General features: G+C 51.8%; 2 protein-coding genes across 5 annotated transcripts in view; both read left to right on the top strand.

The window, feature by feature from the left end:
- ALDH1A3 (aldehyde dehydrogenase 1 family member A3) overlaps positions 1 to 4,037 on the top strand; it is a 29,831-nt gene extending 25,794 nt beyond the window's left edge. For both annotated transcript variants that reach the window (XM_040968832.1, XM_040968834.1), the window contains one exon: positions 2,140 to 4,037. In XM_040968832.1, the coding sequence (XP_040824766.1) occupies positions 2,140 to 2,212 (73 nt within the window). In that variant the 3' untranslated portion in view covers positions 2,213 to 4,037. The remainder of the gene's footprint in view (positions 1 to 2,139) is intronic.
- Positions 4,038 to 6,363: 2,326 nt separating this feature from the next.
- LRRK1 (leucine rich repeat kinase 1) overlaps positions 6,364 to 27,278 on the top strand; it is a 117,156-nt gene continuing 96,241 nt past the window's right edge. For 2 of the 3 annotated variants that reach the window (XM_040969910.1, XM_040969912.1), the window contains exons 1-2: positions 6,364 to 6,502; positions 11,888 to 12,105. In XM_040969910.1, the coding sequence (XP_040825844.1) occupies positions 12,009 to 12,105 (97 nt within the window). In that variant the 5' untranslated portion in view covers positions 6,364 to 6,502; positions 11,888 to 12,008. Of the gene's footprint in view, positions 6,503 to 11,714; positions 12,106 to 27,278 lie in introns of those variants that run through there. The other variant, XM_040969911.1, reaches the window with a different exon arrangement.

Here is a 27,278-nt window from a genome sequence, read left to right on the forward strand (position 1 = left end):
TTGGACCCTTGTTGTGCACTTTCCCAGGCTTTTTGAAAACTTTTATTAAGAGAATTCACCAGGAGCCTGGAAAAGGCCTGGAGAAACAGTTTCCTTCCTCTTGGGTCTCATTAGTGTCTTCATGAAGTGGCAAGAAATTCCCCTTTTCCATGGCGAAGCACCAGGCGGTGCATTCCATGGTTTTCCCCCATCCCTGACCACCTGGGCTGGGCTGGCTACTGGCCGCCCACCCAGGGGCCCTCCGGGATCTGTGGGAGGTGGGCTGGGGATTGCAGTGTAGCCTCCTCCGCAGGGCTTTTCTTCTTGATGCTTGGCTTTGCGTTTGCAACACAAGGGATACAGCCACCGACAACTCCACCTGATAGAGCTGTGTGGGAAGTGGGAATCGGAGCCTTCCTCCCTGGCCCTCACCCCCAGTGCTGTCTGTTAGAGGGGACGTTTGTCAGTCATTGATCTGGCTCATTCATGCTCGGATTCCTTTGGCATCCTTGAGGGGGCAGCCATGACACCAGGCTCAGGCTGCTGCCCCCTGGTGGTCTCTGAGAAGAAGTGTTTCCAAAGGGTTTCGCTCTTAGACACCATGCTGATGCACTTCTTGGTTTGTAATATGATACACCTGCCAGAACCTAGTTGCAGAGTAGATCCTGGTGGTATTCCCATTTTACAGATGACTAAACTCAGGCTTAGCGAAGGGAAAGAACCTGTCTACGTGACAGGGCTCTCAGGGAGCGATGCACCAGTGTGAGCAGGTGATGGGCTGGTGAAGCGTCTGCCGGCAGGGCTGTGCACCTGCCACTTCTGGATCACAGGGTATAATCCTCGTCCGTTACTGCTGCAACCACACCACAGGCTCGCTGGCCTAAACAACTTCAGCTTCTTAGGGTACTGTGGGAGGGAACCCTGACATGGGTCGCACAGAGCTGCAGTCGAAGCCACATTCCTTTGGGGAGTTCTTGGCTCTGCGAGGCTCCCCAATTCCTTAGCTGTTGAAGCCCATGCCCAACAGCTGCAGAGCCAGCCCTGGCTGTGGCCTCTGACCCTGCTGCTGAACTTCTCATTTCTCTCCAGTTACCGCTGACTTCTGATATCAGGAGAGATATCTGGAGAGAAATTATATATACATATATATACATAATTTGAGTTTCAAATTATATTTTATTTAGTTAGAAAGGCAGAGGAGTATGGAGAACAGAGCGAGCACGCTGCCATCTGCTGGTTTACTCCTCAAGTGCGCTCAATAGCCAGAGCTTGAGCCAGGCTAACGCAGGATGCTGGAAGCTCAGTCCATGTCTCCACATGAGTGTCAGGGGCTCAGCTACTTGGCTCATCACCCGTGGCCTTGTAGGGTGTGTATCAGCAGGAAGTGGGAACTGGGAGTGGAGCAGGGTCTCTGACTGTGGGTGCAGAGATTCAGCCCCCTTGCACATCAAAGGACCCTGCCTGGTGACTCCCCTTTGGGCCCACCCACAGACCCAAGGGGTCATCTCCTTGTTTGGAGATCAGCTGATTAGAAACTTGAATCCTACCTGCAGTGTTAATTTCTCATTGCCGTTAACATTGCCGCTAACCTAAGCCGTCCACAGGCTCTGGACATCAGGGGGTGGACACTCTTAGAGGAGAGCTTACTCTGTCTACCACAGGTCTGGCAAGGCCTGGCAATCTGCATTTCTAGCGCATTTGCAAATGAGACTGAGGCTGCTGGGCTGAGGCTTGGAGCACCAGCGGTCTAAGGCCTTTCTAGCACAGGGCTCGCATGACCACGCCCTTTCCTAAGCCAGCACACATTTTCTGTCCCTCAGCCGCTGGTCCAGCAGGGAGATTCCACTATGTCTATAGCTGACCCTAGAAGTTTAAGCAGAGGCAAAGGCCAAGGACAACGACAGCTCAAAAGCTCTGGGTTCCCTGTGCCTGCTAGCTCCTCCCTCTTCCTCCTGCTGGTCAGGTCTCTGTCCTCAGGCCCCATTCCCAGTCCAAAGCCTTGGGCCTCAGCCTCCCTCTGTCCTGTCCAGCAGTTCCAAATTGCATCCCAAAGCTCTCTCTCTTTCCCTAACTCTGCCTCTCAAATAAATAATTTTTTAAAGAATGCACCTAGAGCAGTCTCCCGAGATGCACCATGCAAATTCTCTTCTGTGCTCACAGAGGCGAGTACGCGTTGGCCGAATACACAGAAGTGAAAACCGTCACCATCAAACTGGACGACAAGAATCCCTGAGGACAGGCGGGCTCCGTCCTCCATTGCGGGACAGCTGCACAGGGCAGGTGGAACTGCTGAAGGACAAGTGACACCTGTGACCTTCTGAGGACATTTCCTTCTGGACACGGAGTTGAATGACTTTGGATTCTTCCTCTCACGCACAGGCTTTGTTGGTCCAGCTATGGACATGGCCCATGCCTTGTGTGTGAAGCAGCCCAGGAGAGGGAGCCAGGGGCCCCGGGGAGACTCTGAGGACACTTAGGGCTCTGAGCACAGGAAGTGGCCTCTGACATGTCCAGCAGCTGCTTCTTGCCAGCCAGACTCGGTTCTTATAAAGCAGGTTCCTCCTACCCACTGGTCTCAGGGTCACCTGCCTATAGGTAGGTCCCTCTTTCCGGGCAAGGGCAGGACCATTCAATGGGACAGATTAACACTAAGTTTAAGTAGCTTTTCTGAAGGGGGATTCCCCACAACCTCATATCCAATATGGGCATTTCCAGATGGTGTGCCCTCTGGAGAAGGTACTCAAAGCCTTGGGCGTGAGGTGGGCCTGTAGACTGACATTAACCTGGGAGAGGAGGAAGGGGAATTAACCTGCAAACCAGTTGTCACCTCTGGGATAGGAATGAACCCTGTCCAGAGCTTGCCCCTACCTTTGCCTTGATAGCCCCCAACCAAGTACTTAGTTAGGCCGGCAGCAGGATTAGGATCACCTCTGTCGCTAGGGACATCATGGCCCGCAGCAAGTCCAGGATAATGAAAGTCCCACACTGGGGGAAGCAGAGCTGGACCCCAGGCTCCTTACCCACGAGGGGTTGGTGCCAAGCATGCACAGCTTGGCTTTCCCTTATCCACATCCACATTCACCCAAACGGATCGTTTGCATGAGCAAACCAGCTGGGGAGACCGGTGTGGTCTGACAGCTCTGCCTGTCCCATATCCTGCTTGGGCACGTTTCTGACGAGTTAACAAGTAATGTCCGGGTGACAGCCAGCGAGCTCTTGGCTGCTCATCCAGGTGACTTGGAGATGCCATCAGCAGGTCACGGGGTCTCCTTTTCCCTGTTTCTGTGTCTCCACTGGGGAAGCGAAAGCCTTCCCCTACAGCTGTAAAACCAAAAGCAGACTCAATTCAGGGCCTTGCGGATTCACTCATTCTTAAACTGGTGGGGAAAAGGGCGGCTAAGGTTGGAAATGAAGCTGGAGGACCACGGCAAAGCTCCAGGGCAGCCCAGCAGGGTAAAGATACCACAAGAAACTCACCTGGCCTTCAGTTACTGCTTAGACCTGCACGGACTTCTGGCATCAGGATCTGACTTCATACACTGAATTTGCAGTATTGTGTCTCAAGTGACGAGAACGCTCACCGCGACAAGAAGACATGGGGAGTTTCTTGTTCTTCCTTTGTACGATAATGCCTTTCCGACGAGATGTTACATTATTTATAATTGCAATAGCTAATGTATCTTTTTATAGTTGTAAGTAGACAGAGGTGGTATATTTAACCTTCTGTAAAATACTGTATGTAGCGATGGAAATTTATCTAGCGTTAGCTCTCATTTCTTTTACGGTTTACCCCTGTGGCATGGTCTTAAACCTACTCGACTGGGAATTCCGATCCCAAATGCAGCCTCTGTTGAGCACTGCAGCATCAATAACATCACAGCAGGTATCTAAGGAATAGTACACTTTTTCGTGTAAGGACCAATCTCACTTTCATTCTGTGGCAGGCCTCTTTCTGAGGCCCTCTATAGTAAGTGGCTTATTTAAAAATAAAAGCAGTATGGGTGATCTTTCTTTCTTTTTGTTGTTGTTGTTTTTCAAATAAAATTGCATTTGCTCCATGGGTCGGTCCCAGTGTTTTGTCTGTGTGTCCCACCCAGTCCTGTGGCCATGGGGCTTCTCCAGAAAGTTCTGTCTTTGTTGGATCATCTTAAAACGTCACTGCCTCACTGAGGGGAGGTGACATGAATGTGGGCTATGGTGGGCGGGGTGCAGATTGCACGGAGACCTCGGGAAGCTCCACATTGCTGGGGAAGGAGCACGTGTCTTTGTCACTGTCACCCAGGGAACGTTTCAAATGCTTCCAACCAGGAAGCCTCCCTTGCCAGGCTATGAGCTGGCACAGAGGCTGGGTCAAGGCCATTGCTTATATTGGTTAGGTCCACCTGTGCATTTACTATCGAGAACCCAGATCACTTGGGCCATGGAGCGAGGCCTGCCCCTTTTAAGAAACACTCCAGGGAGGGAGGGTAGGGGAAAATAAAACACTCCAATGGCATCTTGGCTCAGAGCTCCCTTAAAGCACAGTGTTGTGTGTGTGTGGTGCGTTTGAGGATCTATGGTATGTGTGGTGTCTGTGTTGTGTGTATGGGTGTGTGGTGTATGAATGGGGGCATGTGGTGTCTGGTATATGTGTATAGTGTGTGTGTGGCGTGCACCGTGTGTGTATGGATTATTTGCAGTGTGGGGAGTATGCACGTGGCAGGTGGACAGATGGTCAACACACCTTGAGCCGACAGCGGCCAGCTGGAATGCCCACGTGCCCAAGTCAGACTGCCTGGGGCCAGGCCTGCCCAGCTTTCCCGTGCAACTTCCTGCTAACACGCACGCTGATGACAGGATGATGGCTCCAGTGACTGGGTCCTTCAGCCAGGCAGGAGGCCTGGACGGAATTCTGGGCTCCTGGCTTCTTCTCGGACCAGCACCAGGCATGGAAGGCATTTGAGAGTGAACTAGTGGGTGGGGCAGCGCCTGCTCTTTCTCTGTTCTTCTGTACTTCAAATACAAGTTAAAGTAGACCCTCTGGCTCCAGCCATGCTGAGGTCGGGACCGGGGTTGCGGGTGGGTATCCAAAGCCGCTGAGAGAGGCCTGTGAGCAAACTGCCCTGCTGGGGACAAGCTGGGGAGGTACAGATGGGAGCCACGAGGGGTCTGTATCCCATGGGACCCTGGGTCAGCCAGCGGACCCCAGGGAAGCAGTCAAGCTTAACCACCCACCCCAGCGTTCCCAAGCTGCGCTGGGGCTACCCATGCCTCACGGGCGGAGTAAAACTAGCTCCCTCCCCGGGGTGTGTGTGAGGGGAAGACACCCCGGCTTAGTCTCAAATTCTCTGAAAACGCAGCTGAGCGGTCCTCGCCTCTGAGCCAAGTGCGCTCCCGCTCGGCGGCGCCAGGTGGCGCGGTCGTACGTCTGGGAGGCTCCGCGGGGCGCCGCGAGTGCGTCCGGCTGTGCGCACAGCACCACCTGCCCTTGGCCGGGGAAGCCGCGCCCACCCCCCGAAGCGCAGCCTCTGGGGCTCGAGCCCCGCTGCCGCTGTCCCCGCTGTCCCCGCTGTGCCCGCTGTCCCCTGCCCTCCGGGGGCGGGGAGCCGAATGCCCTGCCCGGGGTTCCGGGGAGCGGAGGCAACGGCTACAGCGCACGGTCCCTGCGCTCGTTGCCACAGTCGCAGGAGAGGAGCCCCGGGCCCGGGTCGTGCCCTCAGGTTTCGCTCTCACTGGCGGACACGTGGGTAGATTGTGGACCTGAGCCTGGGGTTAAAACAAGACAACGTGGCAGCATGGTTTACCTCACCAAAAGGCACTATCTAGGCACCTATCCCAATTGGCGAGGCTGGGGAGGCACCTTTTGCGCCATGCTAAAGCTCTCAAAATACGAGGACGCTTCTAAGGATTCGTGGAAAACCGAATTAAAAGACAAGTTGATTGAGGTGCGGAAGTTTTTGAAGCCCACCCATGTTTTGTTTTGTTTTGTTTTGTTTTCTTAATACGTACTTCCCAGCAACTTTTCCAAAGCCCCAGGTGCAAGTCCGTTGCACTGTCCGGTTAAGGGGCGCGCCGGGGCCAGCAGCAGACTGGGGAAAGGCTCGCGGAAATAGCATCTGCGGAGATGCTGTGAGTGCGGGGTGTGGGGCTGAGCTCCGCACGTCCAGTCTCACCCCGCGCCCGCCCCGCCTGGGACCATCGGGGACCCCGGCTTCGGCTGAGTCGCTGACAGTGCGCGCGGTGACCTGGGTTTGCAGGTACAGGGCCTAGGGCGGCTCGTCCCGCCCACTCCTCGGGCCTGGCGTCCCGGCCCTGCGCTCGGCGCGCCGCCCGCCCTCGCGGCCCGCCCGCCGTAGGATTGAGGAAGTGCGTCTGGGCCCGGCCCGGCCCCGGCGCGCTCGGCCCGAGGCGCGGGAGGACTCAGGGCGCCGGGACTCCCAGGCCCCAGCTGGCTGCCGTCCTCCCAGCCCTCCCCGCGCCGGCCGCGCGTCCTGGGGGTGCCTTCGCCGGCACCCCGAGCCCACCGACGGCGCCATCTCCGCAGGTAAGTCCGGCCCGCGCCCCTCATCCGCGGGGACCCCGGCCGCTGCTTCCCGCGTCCGCCCCGCCTCTGCCCGCCCCCGGGGTCCACGGGTCCTGTAGCCCGGTGTGCCGGCAGGACACGGTGATCTTTCCCCAGGCGGCGGAGGGCTCCGGGCCGCCCCGGGCCGCGTTAGGATCCTGGGTCATCCCCGGGAACCCCGGAATCCCCCCCTCCTGCTAAGGCCGGTGCTGCGCAGAGCACCGGGGGAGAGGAGTTATGAGGGGGGCAGGCAAGAAACAGAACCAGGGTGATTCTCCTCTGCCTTTAATTTGGAACATGGTGTGAGCTTGTGCGGGTGTCGGGGAGGGACACCCCACAATGGCTGGGTGCGCCTGCCCCTTTCTCAGAGGCTGCAGCCCCTGTCTTTCCCCGAGTCCTATACTGAGAAAAGCCGCCTCTTCTGCTGGCTCCCTTGCCAGCACAGACCCTGGGTAGGCTCCATGGGCTGCTAGGGCCAACCCAATCTTCTCTTTCTTACTTCCAGGCCATAAAGTTTTTCCCTGCCCAGTCGCATCCCCCTGGCAGGGGTCAGAGAGAGCCAGTGAGAGAGTGAAAGCGAGAGAGCCAGGGGTGTATCGTTCTGTTTTTAGCAAATACACCAAATACACGACCTGTTCAGTAAATTCCCCACTCACGTGGGAGTGAAGTGTCAGGGTATTAGAGGGACAGGTACAATGTGCCAAATTTTGGGAAATATGAACATTAGTTCCCTTTTATGATTGGGTTCTCGGTGTGGTTGTTTATGTCCCAGAAGAAAAACAAACAGTAAGGCCGTTTGCACGTTGAATCTGCTCCCGACTCTCGTTCTGGGTAAATCAGACTTTCCTCCCCACCCTTCCCCACTGCGGGGTTCCTGAGGTCGACTTCATGGCTGCAGCGGAAGCCCTCGGAGTTGAGCTCATCCTTGGGACTCCATGCCCTGTCTGCCCCTCCTGTCCACGTCCCTTGCTGTCCCTTGCCGTCCCTTGCCGTGTGGTGACTTTGTCAAATAAAACAGATGCACAGGAAGGTGCTGGCCTTCTTCTCACAGCAATCTGGTGGCTTCTTCTAGTCACAGGGGTGAAACATGGAGACCCCCTTCCTCCAACAGCCCACCAAGCCACTATTCCCAAACCACCTGGCCACGTGGACCCCTCTGCCCCTGCGTGGCTGGTCCAGCCCTTGACGTGGCCTTGAAGGGCCTTCCTGGCCATACTCTCTTACACATCCCTCTCACTGCATCCCTCTCACAGTCCCCACCAGCTCTGTCTTCCTTCCTCATCTGTTTGATTGCCCCCAGTCACTTAACTCCCGAGGCCAGAAGCCATACCCATGCTGCCCACCACAGGGTCAGGAGCACAGTGGAGGGTACAGTGACTGAGTCATGAACGCCCACCGTGGTTAGCTACACTACAGCCACTCAGGAATGGACAGACATAACTCATGCGAGACTATCTTAAAAAAAGTGCAAAATGGAATTCAAAAATCAACGTATTTTGGTACAAAACAAATATTGAAATACATGCATGGTGTTTGTATATGATACATTTTCTTTTTTCTTCTTTTTTTAAAAAAAATTTCATTTTGGGTGATGTTTACATAGTTGATTAGGGTGGGAAGAGTTGAGGATTATAGGAAAGTGGGTGAGACTATTGTTTCCATATTTTCTTTTTCTTCTTCCTGTATCTGGGGGAAGGAGGGAGACCAGGGGAGAAGCCAGACCCAGACTCCCAACCCTCTCATTATCCAAGGCTGGGGAATGGATCAGTGGTGTCATCCCAGGGTCCCAGTATGGCACGCACTCTGAGGGTTCTGCTCAAATGGCTTCTGTAGTTCTGAAATGCTGTCGATTGCGCCACTCCAAGGGTGAGAAAATCTCTCCAAGGTCCGCTAGCTGACACAGTCCACCCTAGAATCTCCATTCACCCAGAAATTCGCTGTCAAGCTTCACTGGGGGTATTTGACCAACTTGTTCTACCCCCTTCCTCTGCTGTGGTACCAGACGTCCTCTATAGGCTCCAATGGACTGCCCAGTCCTCCACATGCATCTGGGTATGCTGTCCATTGTTACGGCTAAGCCACTGAGGATGACCAGTTCTGACACATTGTACTCCACTCTCAAATCACAGGTCCTGCTACTCTCCCCATGGTCAGAGTTCTGAGTCCAGCGGTTCAGTTTGGTGGACCCTCAAAGAAATCTTGTCTGAGGTGATCCCAGACCTGACTCCTGTGTGTGTTCACCAATACGGTGTCTGGCTCATTCTGTCACCCACACACACATCAGCCTACACATACACTGATATTTGCAATTGCTAGGTCAGATCTATCTCCAGCCCCTCTTATACAAACCAATGGGTACTGAGCCCAGCCCAACCTTGTCCACCACATGCTCAGCACTCCCACACACCATCAGGACCTGCAGCATAGTCAGAGCAATGCCCAATAACCCCCACTGTGCTGGTCCCCAGCCCTGGTTCCTGTGCCTCCCAGCATGTACAGTGAACTGGTTGGGTTTGTCTCACATCCCATTGAGCTCTCATACACATCATTGAGTGTTGAAGCATAACTCAACCCAGCCAACTCCACTGCCAGTCCATACTCATGCTAGTGGGTGCCACCTCCCATCTCACCAGGCCTGCCCCCAGTCCTGGCTCACGAGTGGGAGCCGCAGCCCAGCAGAGAAATGCCCACAGTTTCCCTATTGGACCCACTCTCTACCCTGATGTTATGCTCTCCAGGTGGTTCTACAGTCTAGTTCGACAAGACTTGTCCCCAGTCCCAGCACTTGCCAGCTAATGCTGTGGCAAAGTCCAATAGCCTGCCTTTATGTGTAGTGTTTGTGTAAGGTACATTTTCCATGAACTTTCTGAAGACCTCCTCGTATGTGGTTTCATGTGGTCTCTCTGTTCCCAACCATTGCAATCTGAGAACTTTGTATATCTCTGGCCTGGCACTTTGTGTTATGTTGATGTCCACAAACTCACAAAACTTGATTTGTACTGGTCAAGGGATGATATTGATGCTGAAGGAATGTCTGGCATCTAGAACTGTGGCCCAGCCATCTTGTGCCCTGGCTGTTGATTCAGAGAGAAGCTGGACAATATGAGCACTTGGCACCTGCCTCACTTGCCAGGGTCTTCTTGTCAGCTCTCAGGCTGCCTGAAAACAGACTTTAGTTTCTGCTGTGGCCAACCTAGAGTGATTACCTTACTGAACTATCTGTCCCAATACCAGCTTCAGACTCCCAGCCCAGTGAATACATCTGGACAATGAATGGGAGCTTCCTCTTTCTTTTCTTTCTTTTTTTTTTTTCCTTTTGCTTTGTTTGTGGACTCAGTAACACTGGCATCAAAGAGTTGGGCCAAGGAAATGAATGAGGTTTTACCAAAAAATTATCAGAGCAAGCATTATGGCAGAATGACCTCATAAAGCCTTCTCGAGGCTACGTAATGAAAAGGAGACACATCACGTCAGACCAGAATGGCTGCATCATCCGTCCCCCAGAGCAGCAGGAAGAAGCCGAGGTATGTTTGAGGACAAACGTTGCGCTCACTATTTAAGATGAGCTGCCTCATCTTAAAGCCTCCACCTGCCAACTTAAGCCTGAGTGCTAATTATCATTTAAAAACTGCTCCAGTAGTACAGTCCTCATTGGTAAAGTGATTTGCAAAAGGAAACTGAAAAAGGGAACAAAGTGTCCCCGGCGAGGGTTAGCTCAAAATACTTTGCAGATTTTACCTTTTTTTTTTTTTCTCAGCTTGAATACGTTGTATGCCGAGACACTTCTGTTTTCAGGAGGAATGTCAACTTTGGGCTTTTCAAATGTCACCGGGTGCTTTGGGTTTTGGATTTTGAGGGGATTCTAGAAGCCGACAGCAGCTGTGCTGCGTCTCAGCCTCTGGATGTTCGGGTGTGACTTGCAGCCTTAAGCTGATAACAGAGTCCAGTCCTCTCTGTGGCCATCTCAAGTGAGTTTTCCAGACCCGGTTTTGCAAGCTTTTCATCCGAAGCAGTTGTTTCCCGGTCAGGGTCTTCCCCACACACGGTTTCTCTAGACCTTTCCCTTGTCAGCTCATGATGAGCAAGACTGCGTCCTGGCCTTTTCCAGCACCTTCTTTGGCCTCAGAGTCTGATCCACTCAGACCAAGTGTCTGATTTCCAAGCTTACAGATAAGAATTTTCCACTGTCTTCACAGCTTTTGGTTTGTGGCTTCTTCAAGGCCCACGCTGCTCAGGGAACCTTCTAGAATCTACCAGCCGGAGGGAGAGAAAGAGAGAGGGTTCATTTTCTGAGCTTGTGAATTAAAGTGGGAAGCGCTACAGGCCTGCCCAGCCCTCTCACTGTTGCACCGGGTGGTGACCCGCCAGTCCTGTATGGTGAATTCCCCCAGGGCCTGTGTGAAGGGGGCCAAAGTCTGCAGCCAGCAACTCAGTCCAGGTTTCCCGCGTGAGTGGCAGGAGCCCCACTACTGGAGCCATTGTGGGTGCCTCACGGAACACACAATGGCAGAAATCTCGAATGGAAGCAGAGGTGGGACTGGGACCTGGGTGACCCAAGCGACGTTACAACAGCTATGCCAAATACCCACTTCCCATCTGAGATTTCCTCTTTGTGTAATTCTGAGCTTCTGCACCTTGGAAACGGTCTAGGATCAGCTGATTTGTTGCAGGCAGCTCTCCTGTTAAGTGGGGCATGCTTACCAATACCCCTAATTCCTGCTAACTGCATGTGAATAAAACACCCCCATCCCCAGATTGTGGTAAACAAAGATAAGCTCAGGTGTTTCCAAGTGCCCCCTGAGAGCAGAAAGTAAACCTTGTGGCCCTCACATCAACCCCAAAGCTCCCTCTGACTTAGCTGCTCCGTTGCCTGTCACAATGCCCTGGGGACCCCTTCTCCTGGCACCTGTTGCTCTCCTTTCTTTTGAGATTTCACATCCACCTCTGGGCTTTCAGAAAAAGGAGGAGTTTGCATCACAGTGTCTTCCCCGCCCCAGCTGGAGGGCGGACCCTGAAGGCAGAGGTTTGTTCCACTGTGTTGGTGTCACTGGCACCATACATTGGTGTTGACCAAGGAAGGCCCTTGCATACCTCCGCAATTGTTTTGGGTTTCTGTGAGATTCTTCTCAGAGAGACAAACCGTAAATCCAGTGCCATGATGGGTTGGGGAAAGGATCGACATTCTGTGTTGTTTTTTTTTTTCTTCTTCACTTTTCCATCCTGTGAGGTTGGGTAGGTAAGTGGGCTGGGAAGAGAACTATTGCAAAGAGAAGGAAAATGCACACAAAATAATGTCCCAGTGAATATGTGTGGGGATGCAAGAGGACTTGACACACCCTTCTGATTTGATGATGATTTTCACCACAGGACGTCGCAGCTCCTGCTCAGCTAGGATGGTGTGTCTGCAACTTCACCTACCCCGCGGGCAGTGGCAGCTGCAGTGACGAGCGTGGAACCTGTCTTCAGACATCTACTGGCTCCAGGGCTGATGGCCGGCATGTCGCAGAGACCTCCCAGCATGTACTGGTGTGTGGGGCCGGAGGGGTCAGCTGTGTGTCCCGAGAGCGCCATGGAGACCCACACTGGTAAGTCTGGGATGACCCGTGCACCTGCGAGCACCAGCTTTTCCTACGGATCGTCAGGGCCACATAAGCTCAAGGGCTTTTTGTAGAGTGAGTGCCAACTCTTTGAGATTCTCCACGACATTCTCAGGGGTCACCTGAGTTGTCCTGGGCTTGAAGACCTTGTGGAGGTGCACCTGCACGTGGGTGAAAGGAATGCTGCTGCTGTTTTCTTCTTTTCTAAATGGGAATTTGGTTTTGGCTTTACGTTATAAAACGAATGTGTGTTTATTAAAGGAACAATGAGAAAAGGGATGTAGGACAAGTACCCCACTCTCCCCAACACAACTTGGCCCACTGTGCCCTGGGTCCCTTCTCTGTCCTCAAGGGACTGTGTTGTAACTGCTCTCCTTAGAGTTCTGTGTCTGTAGATTTGTAACCTGCTCTTGTTCCTCCTGACGTTTTATCTGTGGTGTTTACGCAGGGACTAGCTGGGTCGTGCGATTAAGGGTGGCACCATGTAATAAGAGGGCACCGTGTCCAGGTGCCGGCCACACTCTTGTGTTGCTGTTGCTCCCTGCTGTTGGTTTGGATTTTAAGGTTGTTTCTGTCTGTTAGATTTCCAAACGTCAGGTCATGAACTTCGAACCTTATTAAGCCATTTGGTTTAACATGAAAGCTGCACCACTTTTAATCCCAATGGAACATCACTGTTGTTGTAGCAGTGAAATGCACTAATCTCCCTATCAGAAACCCACTTCAGTGCTTGAAGTAATCATCTTTAATCGTCAAGGCCACATGTGCAAATTCCCTTTTTCAAAACAAGGTTTATTTATTTTACTTGAAAAGTCAGAGTTACAGGAAAAGAGGGAGACACATACACACACACACACACACACACACACACACACACACAGATTTTCTATGCTCTGGCTCACTCCCCAAATGGCTAACAATGCCAGAGCTAACCCGATCCAAAGCCAGGAGCCAGGAGCTTCCTCCAGGTATCCCACATGGATACAGAGTCCCAAGAACTTTGGCTAACTTTTGCTGCTTTCTCAGGCCATAAGCAGGGAGCTGGATCATAAACGGAGCAGCCAGGACACAAATTGGTGTTCTTTTGGGATGCCAGCGCTGCAGGTGGAGGATTAGCTTGTTGCACCACCATTTCAGCCTGAAAATGCTACTTATAATCTTTGTTTTCTTGCTAGAGAATTTGAGGGTAATACATTTGCTCAAAGTCAACAAAACACAAATCATGGAACTGCCAGCTGAACCTGGCTGTGGCCTTAGAGTTGTCCATCTTGAAGCTGGACCATCCTGTAGGGTTCAAGAAGGGCCACATGTTTGTACCTTCAGCATATTAACCACTGGGCGTTGCAGCTCACTGCTCACTCGACAGATGCTTGTTCAATTGCTGCAGTGTTGTTGTTGTTGTTGTTTTGTTTTTCTCCATCTCGATGTCCAGAGGCTAATCGGGGTGATGTTGCTGGAGAGTTTATTTTTTACACATGATCAAATTATGAAATGGGAGAATTTGCTCCATGACATTGCCCAGCACTAAATGTTTCCAGGGCATTCTTCTTGCGCTTTTTTTTTTCCCTTTTCAGATGAGTGACTTTTTACTGTTGGCTTGTGAGGAAGGCCTAGTCTGGGGAGTTAGAGGGCAAGTGGAGAATGCTAGGCCCAAGTTCTGGATTGCGTCACAGCTCTGTTTTCCCAGCTGCAGCTCCTCTTAGCAGTTCTGAGGGGCAGGTATTGGGGCCCGTCCAAGGTGTACCTGCTAGGTAACTGCATTACGTGAAAGAACCAACCCCTCAAGAGGCTTTGCCAAGTGCCCTTCCTCGTCAAGAGCTGGTGACCCAAGCAGGTGCTTCCCATCGTGGTCCCCTTGTCGATCCCCGAAGTAACAGCTGAGAGACTGGAAGGAGACGTGGGTGTTTTTCCCGAGTCCCCTGGTGATTCTAATGTGCTGTTGGGTTTGAGAACCAAGCATTCCAAACAGTTGGAGTCCCACTGAGCAGCACTTTCCAAATGTGTGCTCGGGATGTGTGCCCTTCCCTGGGCATCTGGGTACGGGGCATTTCCAGCAGGCTCCCAGGTCATCCTGAGAAGTAGGCAAAGTGAGAAGTCCTAAGGACCCAGACAGGAAGGGCGCTGGACCCACCTGGGACCCACGCTCCTCCTGGGCTTGGGGCAGAGGACAGAACTCCAGAGTTCATGTGCACAGACAGGCCAGTCCCCGTTGTCCCGCTTAAAGGTCTGCCAGTTCTCTAGTGAGGTCCCCTCACCGGGAGGGAAAGTGCCTGGGCCTCTCTGTCCCTCAGTGACTCCAGGCTCGCCTGCCTCCCTTGTTCTGAACAAACTCAGGAACGCACACAGGGTGGAGGTGGAGAGGCTGGTGCAGAGCCCGCCCCCGCCCCCGATCCTGCCCCGTGCATTGTTCTGGGTGCTTGGGTTCGGGAATAGGGCAGGAAAGGGATTTCCTGTGACCCTGAGGGAGAGGGACCTATCCCATAGCCTGCAGGGCTGAATGTGAGTGGAAAGGGGCCTAAAATTCCAGAACATTCCCGTGGTTCAGCACTGAGAAAATTAGATATTCAGTGATTATGATGACGACCAAATGGTCCTAAGAAGTCATGGAGCAGTGCTCAGGTTCGGCACGTGTCCCCCAAAATGGAAGTTCCACCAGAGGGTGAGAGGCGCTAGCTGCCTAACCATGGAGATCCATGTCGCCGGCCCCCCACGCCCACCCACAAGGGGGCTGTCATTGTAGCTATGTGCTCTGCTTATCTGGGTGGGGTGTGGGTTATGGTTCTGCCGAGTATGCGTTTCTTTGTTGGGCTCTGCATCGCTATTGAAATCAGAAGAATTGCGGGTAGTTTTCTGAATGGCTGTTTCTCTGCCTTCTGATGTGCTGTGGCTGGGTCCACCTCCAGCATTCGCATCCACAGTCAGTTTTTCTTCAGCTGCCCTCTCCTCACGCATATCTTTCTGCACTGCCCCATAGGGGAATACTGGACCCGATACACCAGCCACGGAGCCCTTGCCACGCCCATCCTCTGGATTTGTACCTCCCCTGAGATCAGGGGGTCCCTGCCCCTCACCACTTCCTCACATCCATGAGGTTCACTTTCGGGAAGATTCTTACAGACCTAACTCCCAGGGCATGCTAAGAGAAGTTGGTCACCAGGAGGAAACCCAACGATAACGCCTATCATGAGGGCCGGTTGTCTCAACTTTCCAAGATAGTGTCTTTGGAAATGATAACATTTTTTTAAAAGGTTTATTTATTTTTTTTTTAAAGATTTATTTTTATTATTTTTTCATTGGAAAGGCGGATATACAGAGAGGAGAGACAGAGAGGAAGATCTTCCGTCCCATGATTCACTCCCCAAGTGAGCGCAACGGGCCGATACTATGCCGATCCGAAGCCAGGAGCCTCTTCCGGGTCTCCCACACGGGTGCAGGGTCCCAAAGCCGTCCTCGACTGCTTTCCCAGGCCACAGGCAGGGAGCTGGAAGGGAAGCGGGGCTGCCGGGATTAGAACCGGCGCCCATATGGGATCCCGGGCGTGCAAGGCGAGGACCTTTAACCACTTGCGCCACCGCGCCGGGCCCGGTTTATTTATTTTTATTGGAAAGGCAGATCTACAGAGAGACAGAGAGACAAAGATCTTCCATCTGCTGGTTCACTCCCCAAGTGGCCACAATGGCTAGAGCTGAACTAATTCAAAGCCAGGAGCTTCATCCCAGTCTCCCACATGGGTGCAGGGTCCCAAGGCTTTGGGTTGTCCTCCTTTGCTTTCCTAGGCCACAAACAGGGAGCTGGGTGGGAAGTGGAGCAGCTGGGACATGAACCAGTACTCATATGGGATCCCGGTGCATACAAGGTGAGGATTTTAGCCACTAGGCTACTGTGCTGGGCCAATGATAGCATTCTTATTCTACTTCCAGCAGTGGCTTGGACAAAGACCCACACCCCCTTTTAGTAAGACACTGATTCATGTTTGGATTTTCTGGGAATGGCATCTTGTTTCTGTTTGTTTGGAGGTATGTGTTTTCAGACCCTTGACCTGTTGAGACCTGTGTGATCCCTCCTTTGACACTGAACAGCTCCTGCCCTCCAAGTCTTGGAGGTGTGAACCAGGGCTCTGTGCCTGCCGTGTGGCTCTGAGCACAGCTGTGTCCTGGCGAGGTGTGTCTCCACATCAGGTGAGCAGCGGCAGCGGTCAGCTCCCCCGCAGGGCAGGGGGACCTGGTAGGAAGCGTTGTTGGGCTCACACGTGTCCGTCCATAGTACTAGGACTCTGGGAGAACCACTTAGGCAAACCTGCCATTAGGCATGCTTCCCTGGGTGTGTGCCACCTGCCAGAGTAGAAAAACCTGTCCCGCTGGCTGAGGTGAGGCACCTGGGAAAGTGGAGAGGGGAGAAAACTTCCAATCATTCACAACGAGGACATTTGGTAAGACTTCCAGATTGCAGAAGGTAGGGGTGTCTGCTCAGACACCCCCCAAGAGGCAGCTCCCGCCCGCCCTGTCTGCAGGGTCAGAAGCCCCCTGGAGCAGGGTCCACCCCCGGATGCAGCATGGACCAAAGGAGGGGAAGGAACCTTCTGGAAGGTCTTCAAATTCCAGGTTGTTACCTAGCTATTTCCAATGTCCCTTTTTGTCCCTACTGAATTGCCTTTGTTTTATTTTAACTCTGATATATTAAAACTATAGCTTCAAAGAGCCCAGATTGCTCCATCCGGGGCTTTTCCTGACTTCCAGAAATAGAAGTAGGAAACAAGCTGAATTAGGAACTGTCTGGGGAGGCTGCATGCCTTCTGGCCATGTTGGTGAGCCAGACCACATCCTTAACCTGTTCCTTGTGACCATGTGCTGCGGGTCCGTGCTGAGCTGAGACCCAAAGGGAGCCTGGAGAGGGAGAATGGATGGGGCTTCACTGGACCGGTGGATCATGGTTGTCCTGCATCAACCTGGCTGGGCAGCATGGCCAGCATCCACTGGGGCATCCCTTGTACACCAGGCAGAGAAAAGGGAGCCTTCCACCCCTGCAGATGGCGGTTAGCGTGGCTGTCTTTGTGCCCAGGATACAGAGGCCATCCACGCGAGCTCTGGGCTGCACCTGAATCTGAGGCTGAGCTCTGTCCAGGAGACACTTGCTCACTTCTGGGAACACGGAGCTGGCTACCTGTCCGTCCGTGCCAGCCTCACTGGGGCTGCCTGGGGGACAGGGGGCATTCATCTAATGAGGACCTCTCCAGCTCCTGTTGCATCCCACAGCTCCACTGATTTAGAGGCGGGGAGCTTCACACCTCTCTGGGGTCCCGAACAGTCTTGTCTTTCTTTTGGATTCCCATACATGCTTAACTGTCCTGCAGGCAGCACCTTTCCACATCCCACTGTAGCATCACTGGAGTTACTGTGTGAGTCTGTTATGAGACCTGGCCTGTCCCACCCAAGGGAACAGTGACCCTTCCTGCCCTGCCCCTTCGAGGCACTGGGAGCCTGAAGGTGGTCACTTAAGGAATTTCATCCCATCTGTATTCCAGCCCCTGTGAGTCAGACTTAGAAGGAATCAGAACTGAAGATTTTTAGGAAATTTATCCTCTCCCTGGGAATGGACCCTGCTACTGAGAACATGTGCTTATCAATCTAAAAGTTTGCGTGTTGAAGCCATTGACATTCTCAGAAACCCTGATCACCCAAAGTCAGGCTCTGTTGGCCCGGAAGTTCCTGGTTGGCCCAGAAGTTCCTGGCTTATGATTTTTTTTTTAACTTTATGATAGCACAGAAACCATACCGCCTCCATGAAGTCCATACCTGGAATATGGAATGAGGTCTCGTCCTAGGCCAGCGCTGTGCTTCTGATCCGCTCTCTGATGCTGGGCAGGGCAACTCCATGGTCACCATAGGAACAACAACCTCTCCACAGTGCTGTGCTGTTGGGCCATGGTGTATGGCCAGCTAGGGGAACTGGGTGCATTTCTGACTTAGGATACTTTCAATTCACAGTGTGTGTATGGGGACATAACCCCTTGTAGGTCAGGGAGCTTTTGTAATGCTTCCAAGTCCCAGCTCTGTGTGTCTTTAACCATCCAAGCCACCTGTGTGTGAGGCCCACTTCTACATCATCTTGCAGTTCACTGGGTGACATTTGTTTATTAAAGGAAAGGATGCAGGGGGGAGCAAAAATAGACATTTCAAACTTTAGATTGTTCCTGAGCTCACCACTTCTTCACAGCAGGATTCTTATATTGGTTAGAAATTGACTTTTCAGCTAGAGGACTTTTCCAGGCTGTGGCTCATCGTGCTCATTTCATTGGGTTGTGCTTGGCTGTTTTTTCTTATTCTTCATCCGCCACCCAGACAACAGGGCATCTTGCGTCGTGTCGGTTTCAAATTGACTTGTTTCCATTTCAGTGGAATTCAGACAAATTTCTGTGGCACATTGAACTTTTCAGTGACATAGAGATATTTCAAGGCATTTAAATTATTATCTATTCTTTTAGCTATAGATCTATGTGGATTCAAATTTGAGGTTAGAATTTGTTTACCAAAGGGCAAGAATATCGCCTAGAAGTTCCTGTGGGCAGCTCATTTTGGACTTCACCTGGTTGTGTGCACAGTTAGAGATAAGTGGGTGATCCCGGGTGCCCACACCCATCAGGGCTGGAGGTGGAGGGCACAGGTCCCTACTCTGCTGATGGTGCTGAGTGGGGTGAGTCGTGGGCAGGACCCTTCCAGCTGCACTGCCCACACTCCAGGCACACATCACTTTAGTGGGCACCTGCCCCCGATGTGTGAACACATTACCAGCACTTCTAGGCCCCAAACCAAAAAACAAGCAAAGACCTCCCCACCACCCGATGGTGGCCCAGGAGCATTCTCCTAGTGGGCAGCTCTTCCCCCAAAGGCTAAAAGAAAAACACTTCTTTGCATGTCAGCCTACGGATCCTCATAGCAGGCTGTGCCCCCCCCCCCCCCCGGTCCCTCTCCAACCTGCTCACTGTTGGAGGCTGGCTGTTTACGGAGTGTGTTTCCATCCCTGCTGCTTCCTACGCACTTCCTGCATGGGCACAGTGCTTCCTGAGTGTATTTGTGGTTTTATAGGCAGAATAGTCATTCCTGCACGTGAGCGTGCAGCGTTTTCCCTTGAGTGATGGCGTCTTGGAGCTCCCTTGCTGAGCACCTCATGTGATAGTGTGACAGTCGACCAGCATAGCTCCTTAATCCCCGGCAAGGCACTCTCAGAGCTGGCCTTCAGCGTGCCTGTGGTGATGCGGGTCAGCTGTTGTGCATGCGCCCCAACAAAACTGCACAAGGTAACCACATTAAGCATAAGCAAAGTAACGCAGGTCCTCTTCACTGGAGAAGCCAGTAGCTCAGATGGCACCGTCCCACAGGCAGGGTGACAAGGCGCTGCCCTGGTGTGTGCACTGGCCTGCAGGTAGGGCCCGCCCCCCAAGGGAGTGGGAGGCCCCATCTCTCTGCCTCTTGCTCTCTGGGTCCTCCCCTGGATGCCACATGCAGTCAGAGCTTGGCCGGGGCTCACACCTCTGGGAGTGCCCGGTTGCCTCCTCTGGAAGCTCTGAGGGTCTTCCCTCTGTGACCCGGGGAAGGGTCTTTTCCCATCCAGTCTGAAGGTGTCGCTTTAGGAATTGAGCCATTCCTTGTATTTTCCTTTGATAATATGTCTGCCTTTTTCCTTTTTGTGGCTTATCTTCTGTCATGTTCCTCAGCTCTGTTTTTGAAGTAAGATTTTCTCTTGGCCATGTCTTTTAGCCCATCTGTTAAATATTTTATTTTGGCCTTGTGTTGAATTTGCAAATATTCTTTCCCGTTCTTGGTTGTTTCTTTTCAAAGCATTCTGACCCTGTGTTACATATACAATATTTTCTTGAATTCATTAGCTGATCCTAACTGGCATTTATTTGTTTATTATTATGTCATTCTTACTATCTTTTCAGTTACTTTTTATTTTTGTCTTTTGGTAAAATGTTAAGTGTGTTTATTAAAATCAGTTTGCTTAAAATGTGTTTCAGATAAAACAATAGTTTCAGAATTCACAGAATTGTTAGGAAATCTGCAATCGACTCACTTTGCAGGCAGAGGATCTTTAAGATGTGTTTGTTTATCTGTGAGGCAGAGAGAGAGAGAGAAAGGGAGAGAGAGCGAGAGGTCTTTCATCTGCTGATTCACTCCCCAAACACCTGCACCAGTTCAAAGCCAGGGAGACAGCAACCCATCTGGGTCTTCTCTGTGGGTAGAAAGAACCCAAGTGTTTAAGTGACCATTTGCAGGCTCCGAGGATGCAGGAAGCGGAAGTAGCCGTTTGATTGAGGCATTCCAGAATGGAATGCAGGCAGCGCAACAGCCATGATGCTTATCCCAGAAAGTAAGTCCCTCTGAAGCCAGAGGACATGCTGACAGAATGTGGGAATGGGCTCAGCTTGAGTAACTGCACAATGGCCTGTGTGGCTGCAGGAAGGCATGAGAAGCCCCAAGCGGGCTGAGAGGTGCGGCTTCCCAGCAGGCTGTGGCAGGAGCTGAGACACAGAGGTGGCAGCACCCCAGGGGCAGTGTAAGTCATGGGGAGAGGCATCAGGCTTCAGATGGTGGCAGCGTGGAAGTGGGGAGAAGAGGAGAAAGAGGGGATGTGTTCACCTTACAGCTTACAACAATTCATTATTTCCTGGAGTTTGTGGGTCAAGAATCTGAGCTGGGGGTGGAGTGGGGGTTAGCGTTGTTGCATAGTAGGGTAAACCACTACCAGTAGCAACAACATTCCAGCATTTCATATGATCACCAGATCAAGCCCCAGTTGCTCCACTTTTGATCCAGCTCCCTGTTACTGAACCTGAGCAGGGAGCAGAGGATGGTCCAAGGGCTTGGGCTTGCTTCACCCATGTAAAAGACCCAGGAAGAGTTTCTGGCTTCAGTCTGCCCCAGGCCTGGTCATTGAGGCCATTTAGGGAATGAATCAATAGAAGAAAACCTGTCTCTCTCCATCTCCCTCTCGTGCCTCTCTCCTGTTCTTCCCCCTCCCTCTTCCTCTTTCTCTGTTAACTCCGGTTTCGAAAGAACCTGGGCAGGGCTCAGCTGGGTGATTCTTCCCACTTGGCTGACATGCCAGTTGCCATAACTGTGCTCTTTATTTTTATTACAAAGTCAGATATACAGAGAGGAGGAGAGACAGAGAGGAAGATCTTCCATCCGATGATTCACTCCCAAGATGAGTGCAACGGCTGGTGCTATGCCAATCCGGAGCCAGGAGCCAGGAGCCAGGAGCCAGGAACTTCTGGGTCTCCCAAGTGGGTGCAGGGTCCCAAAGCATTGGGCTGTCCTCGACTGCCTTTCCCAGGCCACAAGCAGGGAGCTGGATGGGAAGTGGAGCTGCTGGGATAAGAAGTGGTGACCACATGGGATCCCAGTGCGTTCAAGGCGAGGACTTTAGCCGCTAGGCCACGCCGCCGGGCCCGCACATACTTTCTTCTTATACGGATACCTAGCCCGAGCCTCTTTACAAGCTGTGGTTGAATTCCTAGAGCTCGGTAGCAAAGCCTTCTGAAGGCTTAGGTCGAGAACATTTCTACTCAGCACCACTTCCCCACCCCAACCCCATGGAGCAAAACCAGTCAGAAGGCCAAGCCAGGCGCAGTTCAGGGCAGGAAGTGGTGTCCCCTCCTGATATGAGGAATGGCATAAAGCTAGCAACCCATGCCATAGGATTGGACAACAGAGTCAATATGAGGAGTGAAGGAAAATCAATGTTATACCAGTACTCAGGTGTTTTGAAATTTCATGTCAGAGACAAAAAGACAGACACTGATAGAAAGATGGAGAGCTCCCATCCTCTGACTCACTTCCTAAACGGGCATGCGTGGCCAGCGTTGGGCCAAACCCAGGTCGGGAGCTGGACATCAGCCCAGGTGTCCCGTGCGGGTGCTCAGAAGCCAAGTGCTCCAGCATCACCACTGCTGCCCAGGGTCTGCATAAGCAGGAGGCTGGAGTCAGGAGCCAGAGATGGGAATCGAACCCCGACTCCCTGATACAGGGTACAGGTGTCTTAACAGCATCTTAACCAGCAGAACCAGTGCCAGCTCCCCCACCCCGGACCCTGCCACTCAGGGGCACTCAGGGTGCATGTTTTCAGTCATGCCCTCGGGTTCCGCCAGAGCCAAAGGAGATTACAGTTGCACTTGAAGGACAGGCTGTCTTGGCCTTCTCCTCCGAAGGGCGAATGAGTTCACTCTGCGCCGACTGTTGCTTTTAGCCTCGAAGTCTCTCTGTAGCGTCCTGATCTGATCATGGCAGGACGGTCTGTGCCTGTTTCTAGGGTCACTGCTGAGTCACTGTGTGGGGGCAGGGCTAGGTTCTGTGCAGGCACAGCACTGTCTGATATAGAAGACTTGCACACCCCTGGGTTTTGGTGTCAGGCTGGGGGCAGGGGGAGAGAAGGAACTGGGATCAGCCTCCCATGGTCACTCTGCCTACAAAACCATCTAAACCCTGCCTGCTTTGTTAGGGGCAGACTTCATGTTTTTTTTTAAATATTGGTTCTTTCTGTGAATGATAGATTTCATTTAAATTTTCTGCTTCCGGGCCCTGCGCAGTAGCCTAGTAGCTAAAGTCTTTGCCTTGAATGTCCCAGGATCCCATATGGACACCAGTTCTAATCTCGGAAGCCCCACTTCCCATACAGCTCCCTGCTTTGGGGCCTGGGAATGCAGCAGAAGACGACCCAAAACCTTGGGACCCTGTGCCCGTGTGGGAGACCTGGAAGAGGCTCCGGGCTCCTGAGTCTGGATCAGCTCAGCTCCGGACGTTGCTACCGCTTGAGGAGTGAATCAACAGTTGGAAGATCTTCTCTGTTTCTCTTCCTTTCTATATATCCGACTTTGCAATAAAAATAATTCTTTTTTTAAAAATTAAAAATAAATTTTCTGCTTCTCTTGAATTAATTTGGGGAATATCTTTTTGTGGAGACCCATCCATTTAATCTGGAATTTGCAATGTTTTAACATAAAATTCGTAGTGGCTTCAGGATTTTTGCAATGTATTTTTAGACTGTGCATGTTGAATGGATAAAGCAGCCATGTCTGCAGAATTCAATAGGAAGCGCTGTGGAAGTGCTGCCCCGCACGCCTGCCGCAGTGCAGTGCTGACCCCTCTCCCCAGCAGTCGGGGGCAGTGCTCCATTTCCCCGTTGGACTGCCTGCGAACCCGGTTCCAGAGGCCTACATTCAAAATGCAGTTTTGCTTTTCATAAGCCTGTGTGCAACTTGGAAATGCTTTGCCTGCATCCCAGATTTTCTTTTCATTTTTATATTATAGGGAGGGTTTTTGAGATTTTTTTATTTAAAGGCAGAGTTACAAAGAGAAGGAGAGAGAGGTCTTCCACCTGCTGATTCATTCCCCAAATGACTGCAGTGGCTGAGGTTGAACCAGGCCAGAACCCGAGCCAGGAGCTTCTTCCACATGGGTACAGGGGCCCAAGCATTAGGCCCATCCTGCACTGCTTTCCTAGGTGCATCAGCTGAGAGCTACACCGGGAGTGAGGCAGCCAAGCTTTGATTGGGTATGCCAGTGTTGCAGGTGGTGGCTTTATCCACTATGCCACAGTGCCAGACCCTACAGTCATTTAAAAATAATTTTTTCTGTTTATCTGAAAGACAGAGTGACAAAGAGGGAGATTCAAGAGAAAGATCTTACATCTGCTGTTTCAGTCCCCAAATGGCCACTACAGTCATGGCTAGGCCAGGCCGAAGCCAGGAGCCTGGAATTCCATCTGGGTCTCCTGAGTGGGTGCCAGGGCCCAAGGACTTGGACCTTCTTCTGTCACCTTCCCAGGCCCATTTTGCAAGAAAAGTTGAATCCACCATGCCACAATGCTGGCTCCTGTGGAAGCACTGAGCATATTGCAGAGGTGCCAAGAAGGCTTTTGTGGGTCCCCTGTACCTATTGCTGGACTTCCACGGTCATCACACCTGGCCACTCTTGATCCATGGGTGTCCCCTTGTCTCTGTCCCTCAAAGCCCAATTCCAGACTTGTATCCCAAGCGGCTTACACACACACACACACACACACACACACACACACACACACACACACACACACACACACAGAGTTACAATGCATTTAGCATACAATTTTAAATTTAAAAATTCTTTAATAGTCTAACCTGTCCTTAAGGACTTACATGTCCTTAAGTGCTTCTTAATCTCTTGTTTCATTGGTTTGTTCAAATTGGGTTTGTAGCATCAAAGTCCCTGCCTTGTTTGGAATCAGTGTAGCGTCTTCGTTTCCATCTTTCACCCTTCCTTTGTGCTTGTAGTCTCATTGCTAACACAACCCTGTGGCTCGTGCCTCGTGCTCTTCTGCAGTCTGGATTTTGGCAGGGAGGTCTGTGCAAGGCTGACCTGTTCCTCTACGAGGTCTTAGGTCCTGAGGCTTCCTTGGGCATAGTGAGATGTCTTGGCAGGAAGCCACGGTCGATGGTGTTGTGTGTTTTCTGTGGCCTCGCATCATGAATCGTAGACTGTCCAGTTGTGTCTCTTGAATGTTTAAATTTTTTTTTCTATGATTTCAGGTGTTGTCAGCAGAATCCTTCACTAGAGAGGTCTTAATGGTTTGGGGGCTCGTCCCCTGATTTTGTAATCAGGGGTCTTAGGTCAGTGTCAGTCAGGAGGGACCTTCAGCCTGCATTCTCTTCCTCTCAGCAGAAGGCCATCTCTCCCCAGGGCTGTCTTCCAGCACATCAGGAAAACACTTTGCACTTGCTACTTATTCATCGTGCTGAAAGCGACTGCATTCCCATCACCTTTCAAAGATGACCTAAAGGATATTTTCGTCAGGATCGTTATGAACCCAGGGGTTTTGCCTGAGCAGATTCTCGATGCTGGAACTGTTGCTGTTTGGCCCTTCCGGTTGGTTCCTCGGAGTCTTGATCACGTTCCTGCTCTCTGCTGTGATTTAGACTCTAAGCCATTGATAACCTGGATTCATTCATCACTGGCAAGTGGTCAAATGTGCTTACTGCTGGAATGTGAGCACCCTAAGACCAAATCATCAAAATTCAGTTATTGCAATGAAAACTGTGTTTTGAGGGGTTTTTGCTTTAAAGTTTTTTTTTTTTAATTGGAAAGGCAGATCAGATGTATGGAGAGGAGAGACAAAGATCTTCCATCCTCTGGTTCACTCTCCAAATGGCCACAATAGCTGGAACTGAGCTGGTTCAAAGTCAGGAGCCAGGAGCTTCTTCCTGATCTCCCATGTGGGTACAGGGTCCCATGGCTTTGGGTCATCCTCTATTGCTTTCCCAAACCATAAGCATTGAGTTATATGGGAAGTGGAGCAGTCGGGACACAAATCGGCTCCCATATGGGATCCCGGTGCTTGCAAGGTGAGCATTGAGCCATTGAGCCATTGTGCCGGGCCTGAAAACTGTTTTTAATTAAAGTTCAGATCTTTCCTTATTGTCCAAATGCAGTACCCTATCTCCTTCTCCTCCACACCTGCCCCCACACCCAACACCCTGTCTCAGGGAACAAAACTGGTGACACATGCAGCTGTAAAACTCACAGAGTGAGCAGGTCCGAGGTGTGGCATGGGGTCCCTGTCCCCTCTTGCTCTGCTGAGTCACCGTGGGCTAACCCAGAGATGGCCTCCCTGCCCCTGCTTGGCATCCACTTGCTGGGCAACTTGGGTGACACTTTGGGATACACTAGGAAAGGGTTTCTTCCCAGGTTTGTACCAAATGGCTCTGAAGTGGCTTGAAAGTATACACTGACTTTCCTGCTCTTTCACAAATCGGGACATTGTAGAGGGACTTCCAGGACACAGACAACAGACTGGGAAGTGAATGAATCCCCCATAAGAGAGCAGGACAAGCTGGCCTGCCTGACTCTTTCACTGCTACTCAGCCGGTGCCCAGGGCCGCTCTGTGCCTGCTTGCTCAGAGCCAGGAGCCCAGGCAGGGCAGCTGCTGGCCTCACCCCCGGCCAGTCCTTAATCTCTGTAGTTGGGGGTACACGTCCCTGAGCCACTCCAGAAATCATGTTTCCTTTGGACAATTATAAATCAATGTTCCTAGCTTTCTCATCTTGAAGCTCCTGCCAATTGCTACAGCATTGAGACAATGAACAGTAGTTTTAGGAAGTTGCTAGGATAAGCTATCAGAAACTTGTACTAAATCTGACTATGGACCATGTCCCTTTTCTCTTTTTTTCTTTCTTAGATCAAAATAAGCTTAGTGCCTCCACCAGTCCTCCGCAGTCTTGTTTGTGAGGGAGTGAATGTCTTGCGTGTTTCTCTATGATGGCTTAAATGTAGGGAGTCAGATTCTGGAGGCTGGGGCCTTCATAGCAGAACCAACATGCTTGGAATGTGTGTGATTCCTGAGAAATCTCAGAGACCCTTGCTTTAATAATCGGAATATCACCCTTTATAAAAGGTGGAGGGAGGGCATCATGCAGCCAGGGTCTGTGCTCAAAGGCCGAGGTTTAGACAACTGACTTTTCCAGACAGGAAAAGTAGCTGTTACTGGAACAGATACAGAGAGCAGCCAGTTGGACACTGAAAAACCTGGCCCTGGAAGAGGCCAGCTCACAGGAAAGCTGACTGTCGAGAAGAGCCACGAGTAGTTGTCCAGGAGATTGCGATAGGAAAAGCAGCTGTTCCCTTCAGCATTCTCTTTCCCAGGGATGAGTTTGTGCATGGGCTGGTACTTTGCAGAGCCCACATGCAGTTCTCAGATCCCCGGTTAACCTGCTCCCGCCCGCCTGCAGGAGCAGGGGTGGCCATGAGCCTGGCCTTATGGCTTCACTCCAGTGTGTTTTGCTTTTGGAGGGAGGCAAAGAACAGTTCCTGGAATGAGGTAAATCAGCTGGAGTCAATTTCTGTTTGAACTTGAGGATGTGTGTGTGTGTGTACATGCAGGCACGCATGGATACAGCTGGAAGAAGAGCAGCTGGCCTCGCCTTTCATGCTGGCCGAGACAGTCGTGTGTGGCTTCGAGACAGGGATGCGATTGGAGGATGCAGTGTTGTGCACAGGAAGCCTCTTGGAGGGCCCTGTCGGCTGCATGGCACAGCCTGCTGTCACCTGGCACTGCACACCCAGGCTTTCGACACACATGGTACACAGATAATGGCAACAAGAAGACGGACTCGGGCACAAAGAAAATGATG

The sequence above is a fragment of the Ochotona curzoniae genome, unplaced genomic scaffold, assembly GCF_017591425.1.
Source record: "Ochotona curzoniae isolate NIBS_2020 unplaced genomic scaffold, NIBS_Ocur_1.0 scaffold_4701, whole genome shotgun sequence".
Taxonomy (NCBI): Eukaryota; Metazoa; Chordata; class Mammalia; order Lagomorpha; family Ochotonidae; genus Ochotona; species Ochotona curzoniae.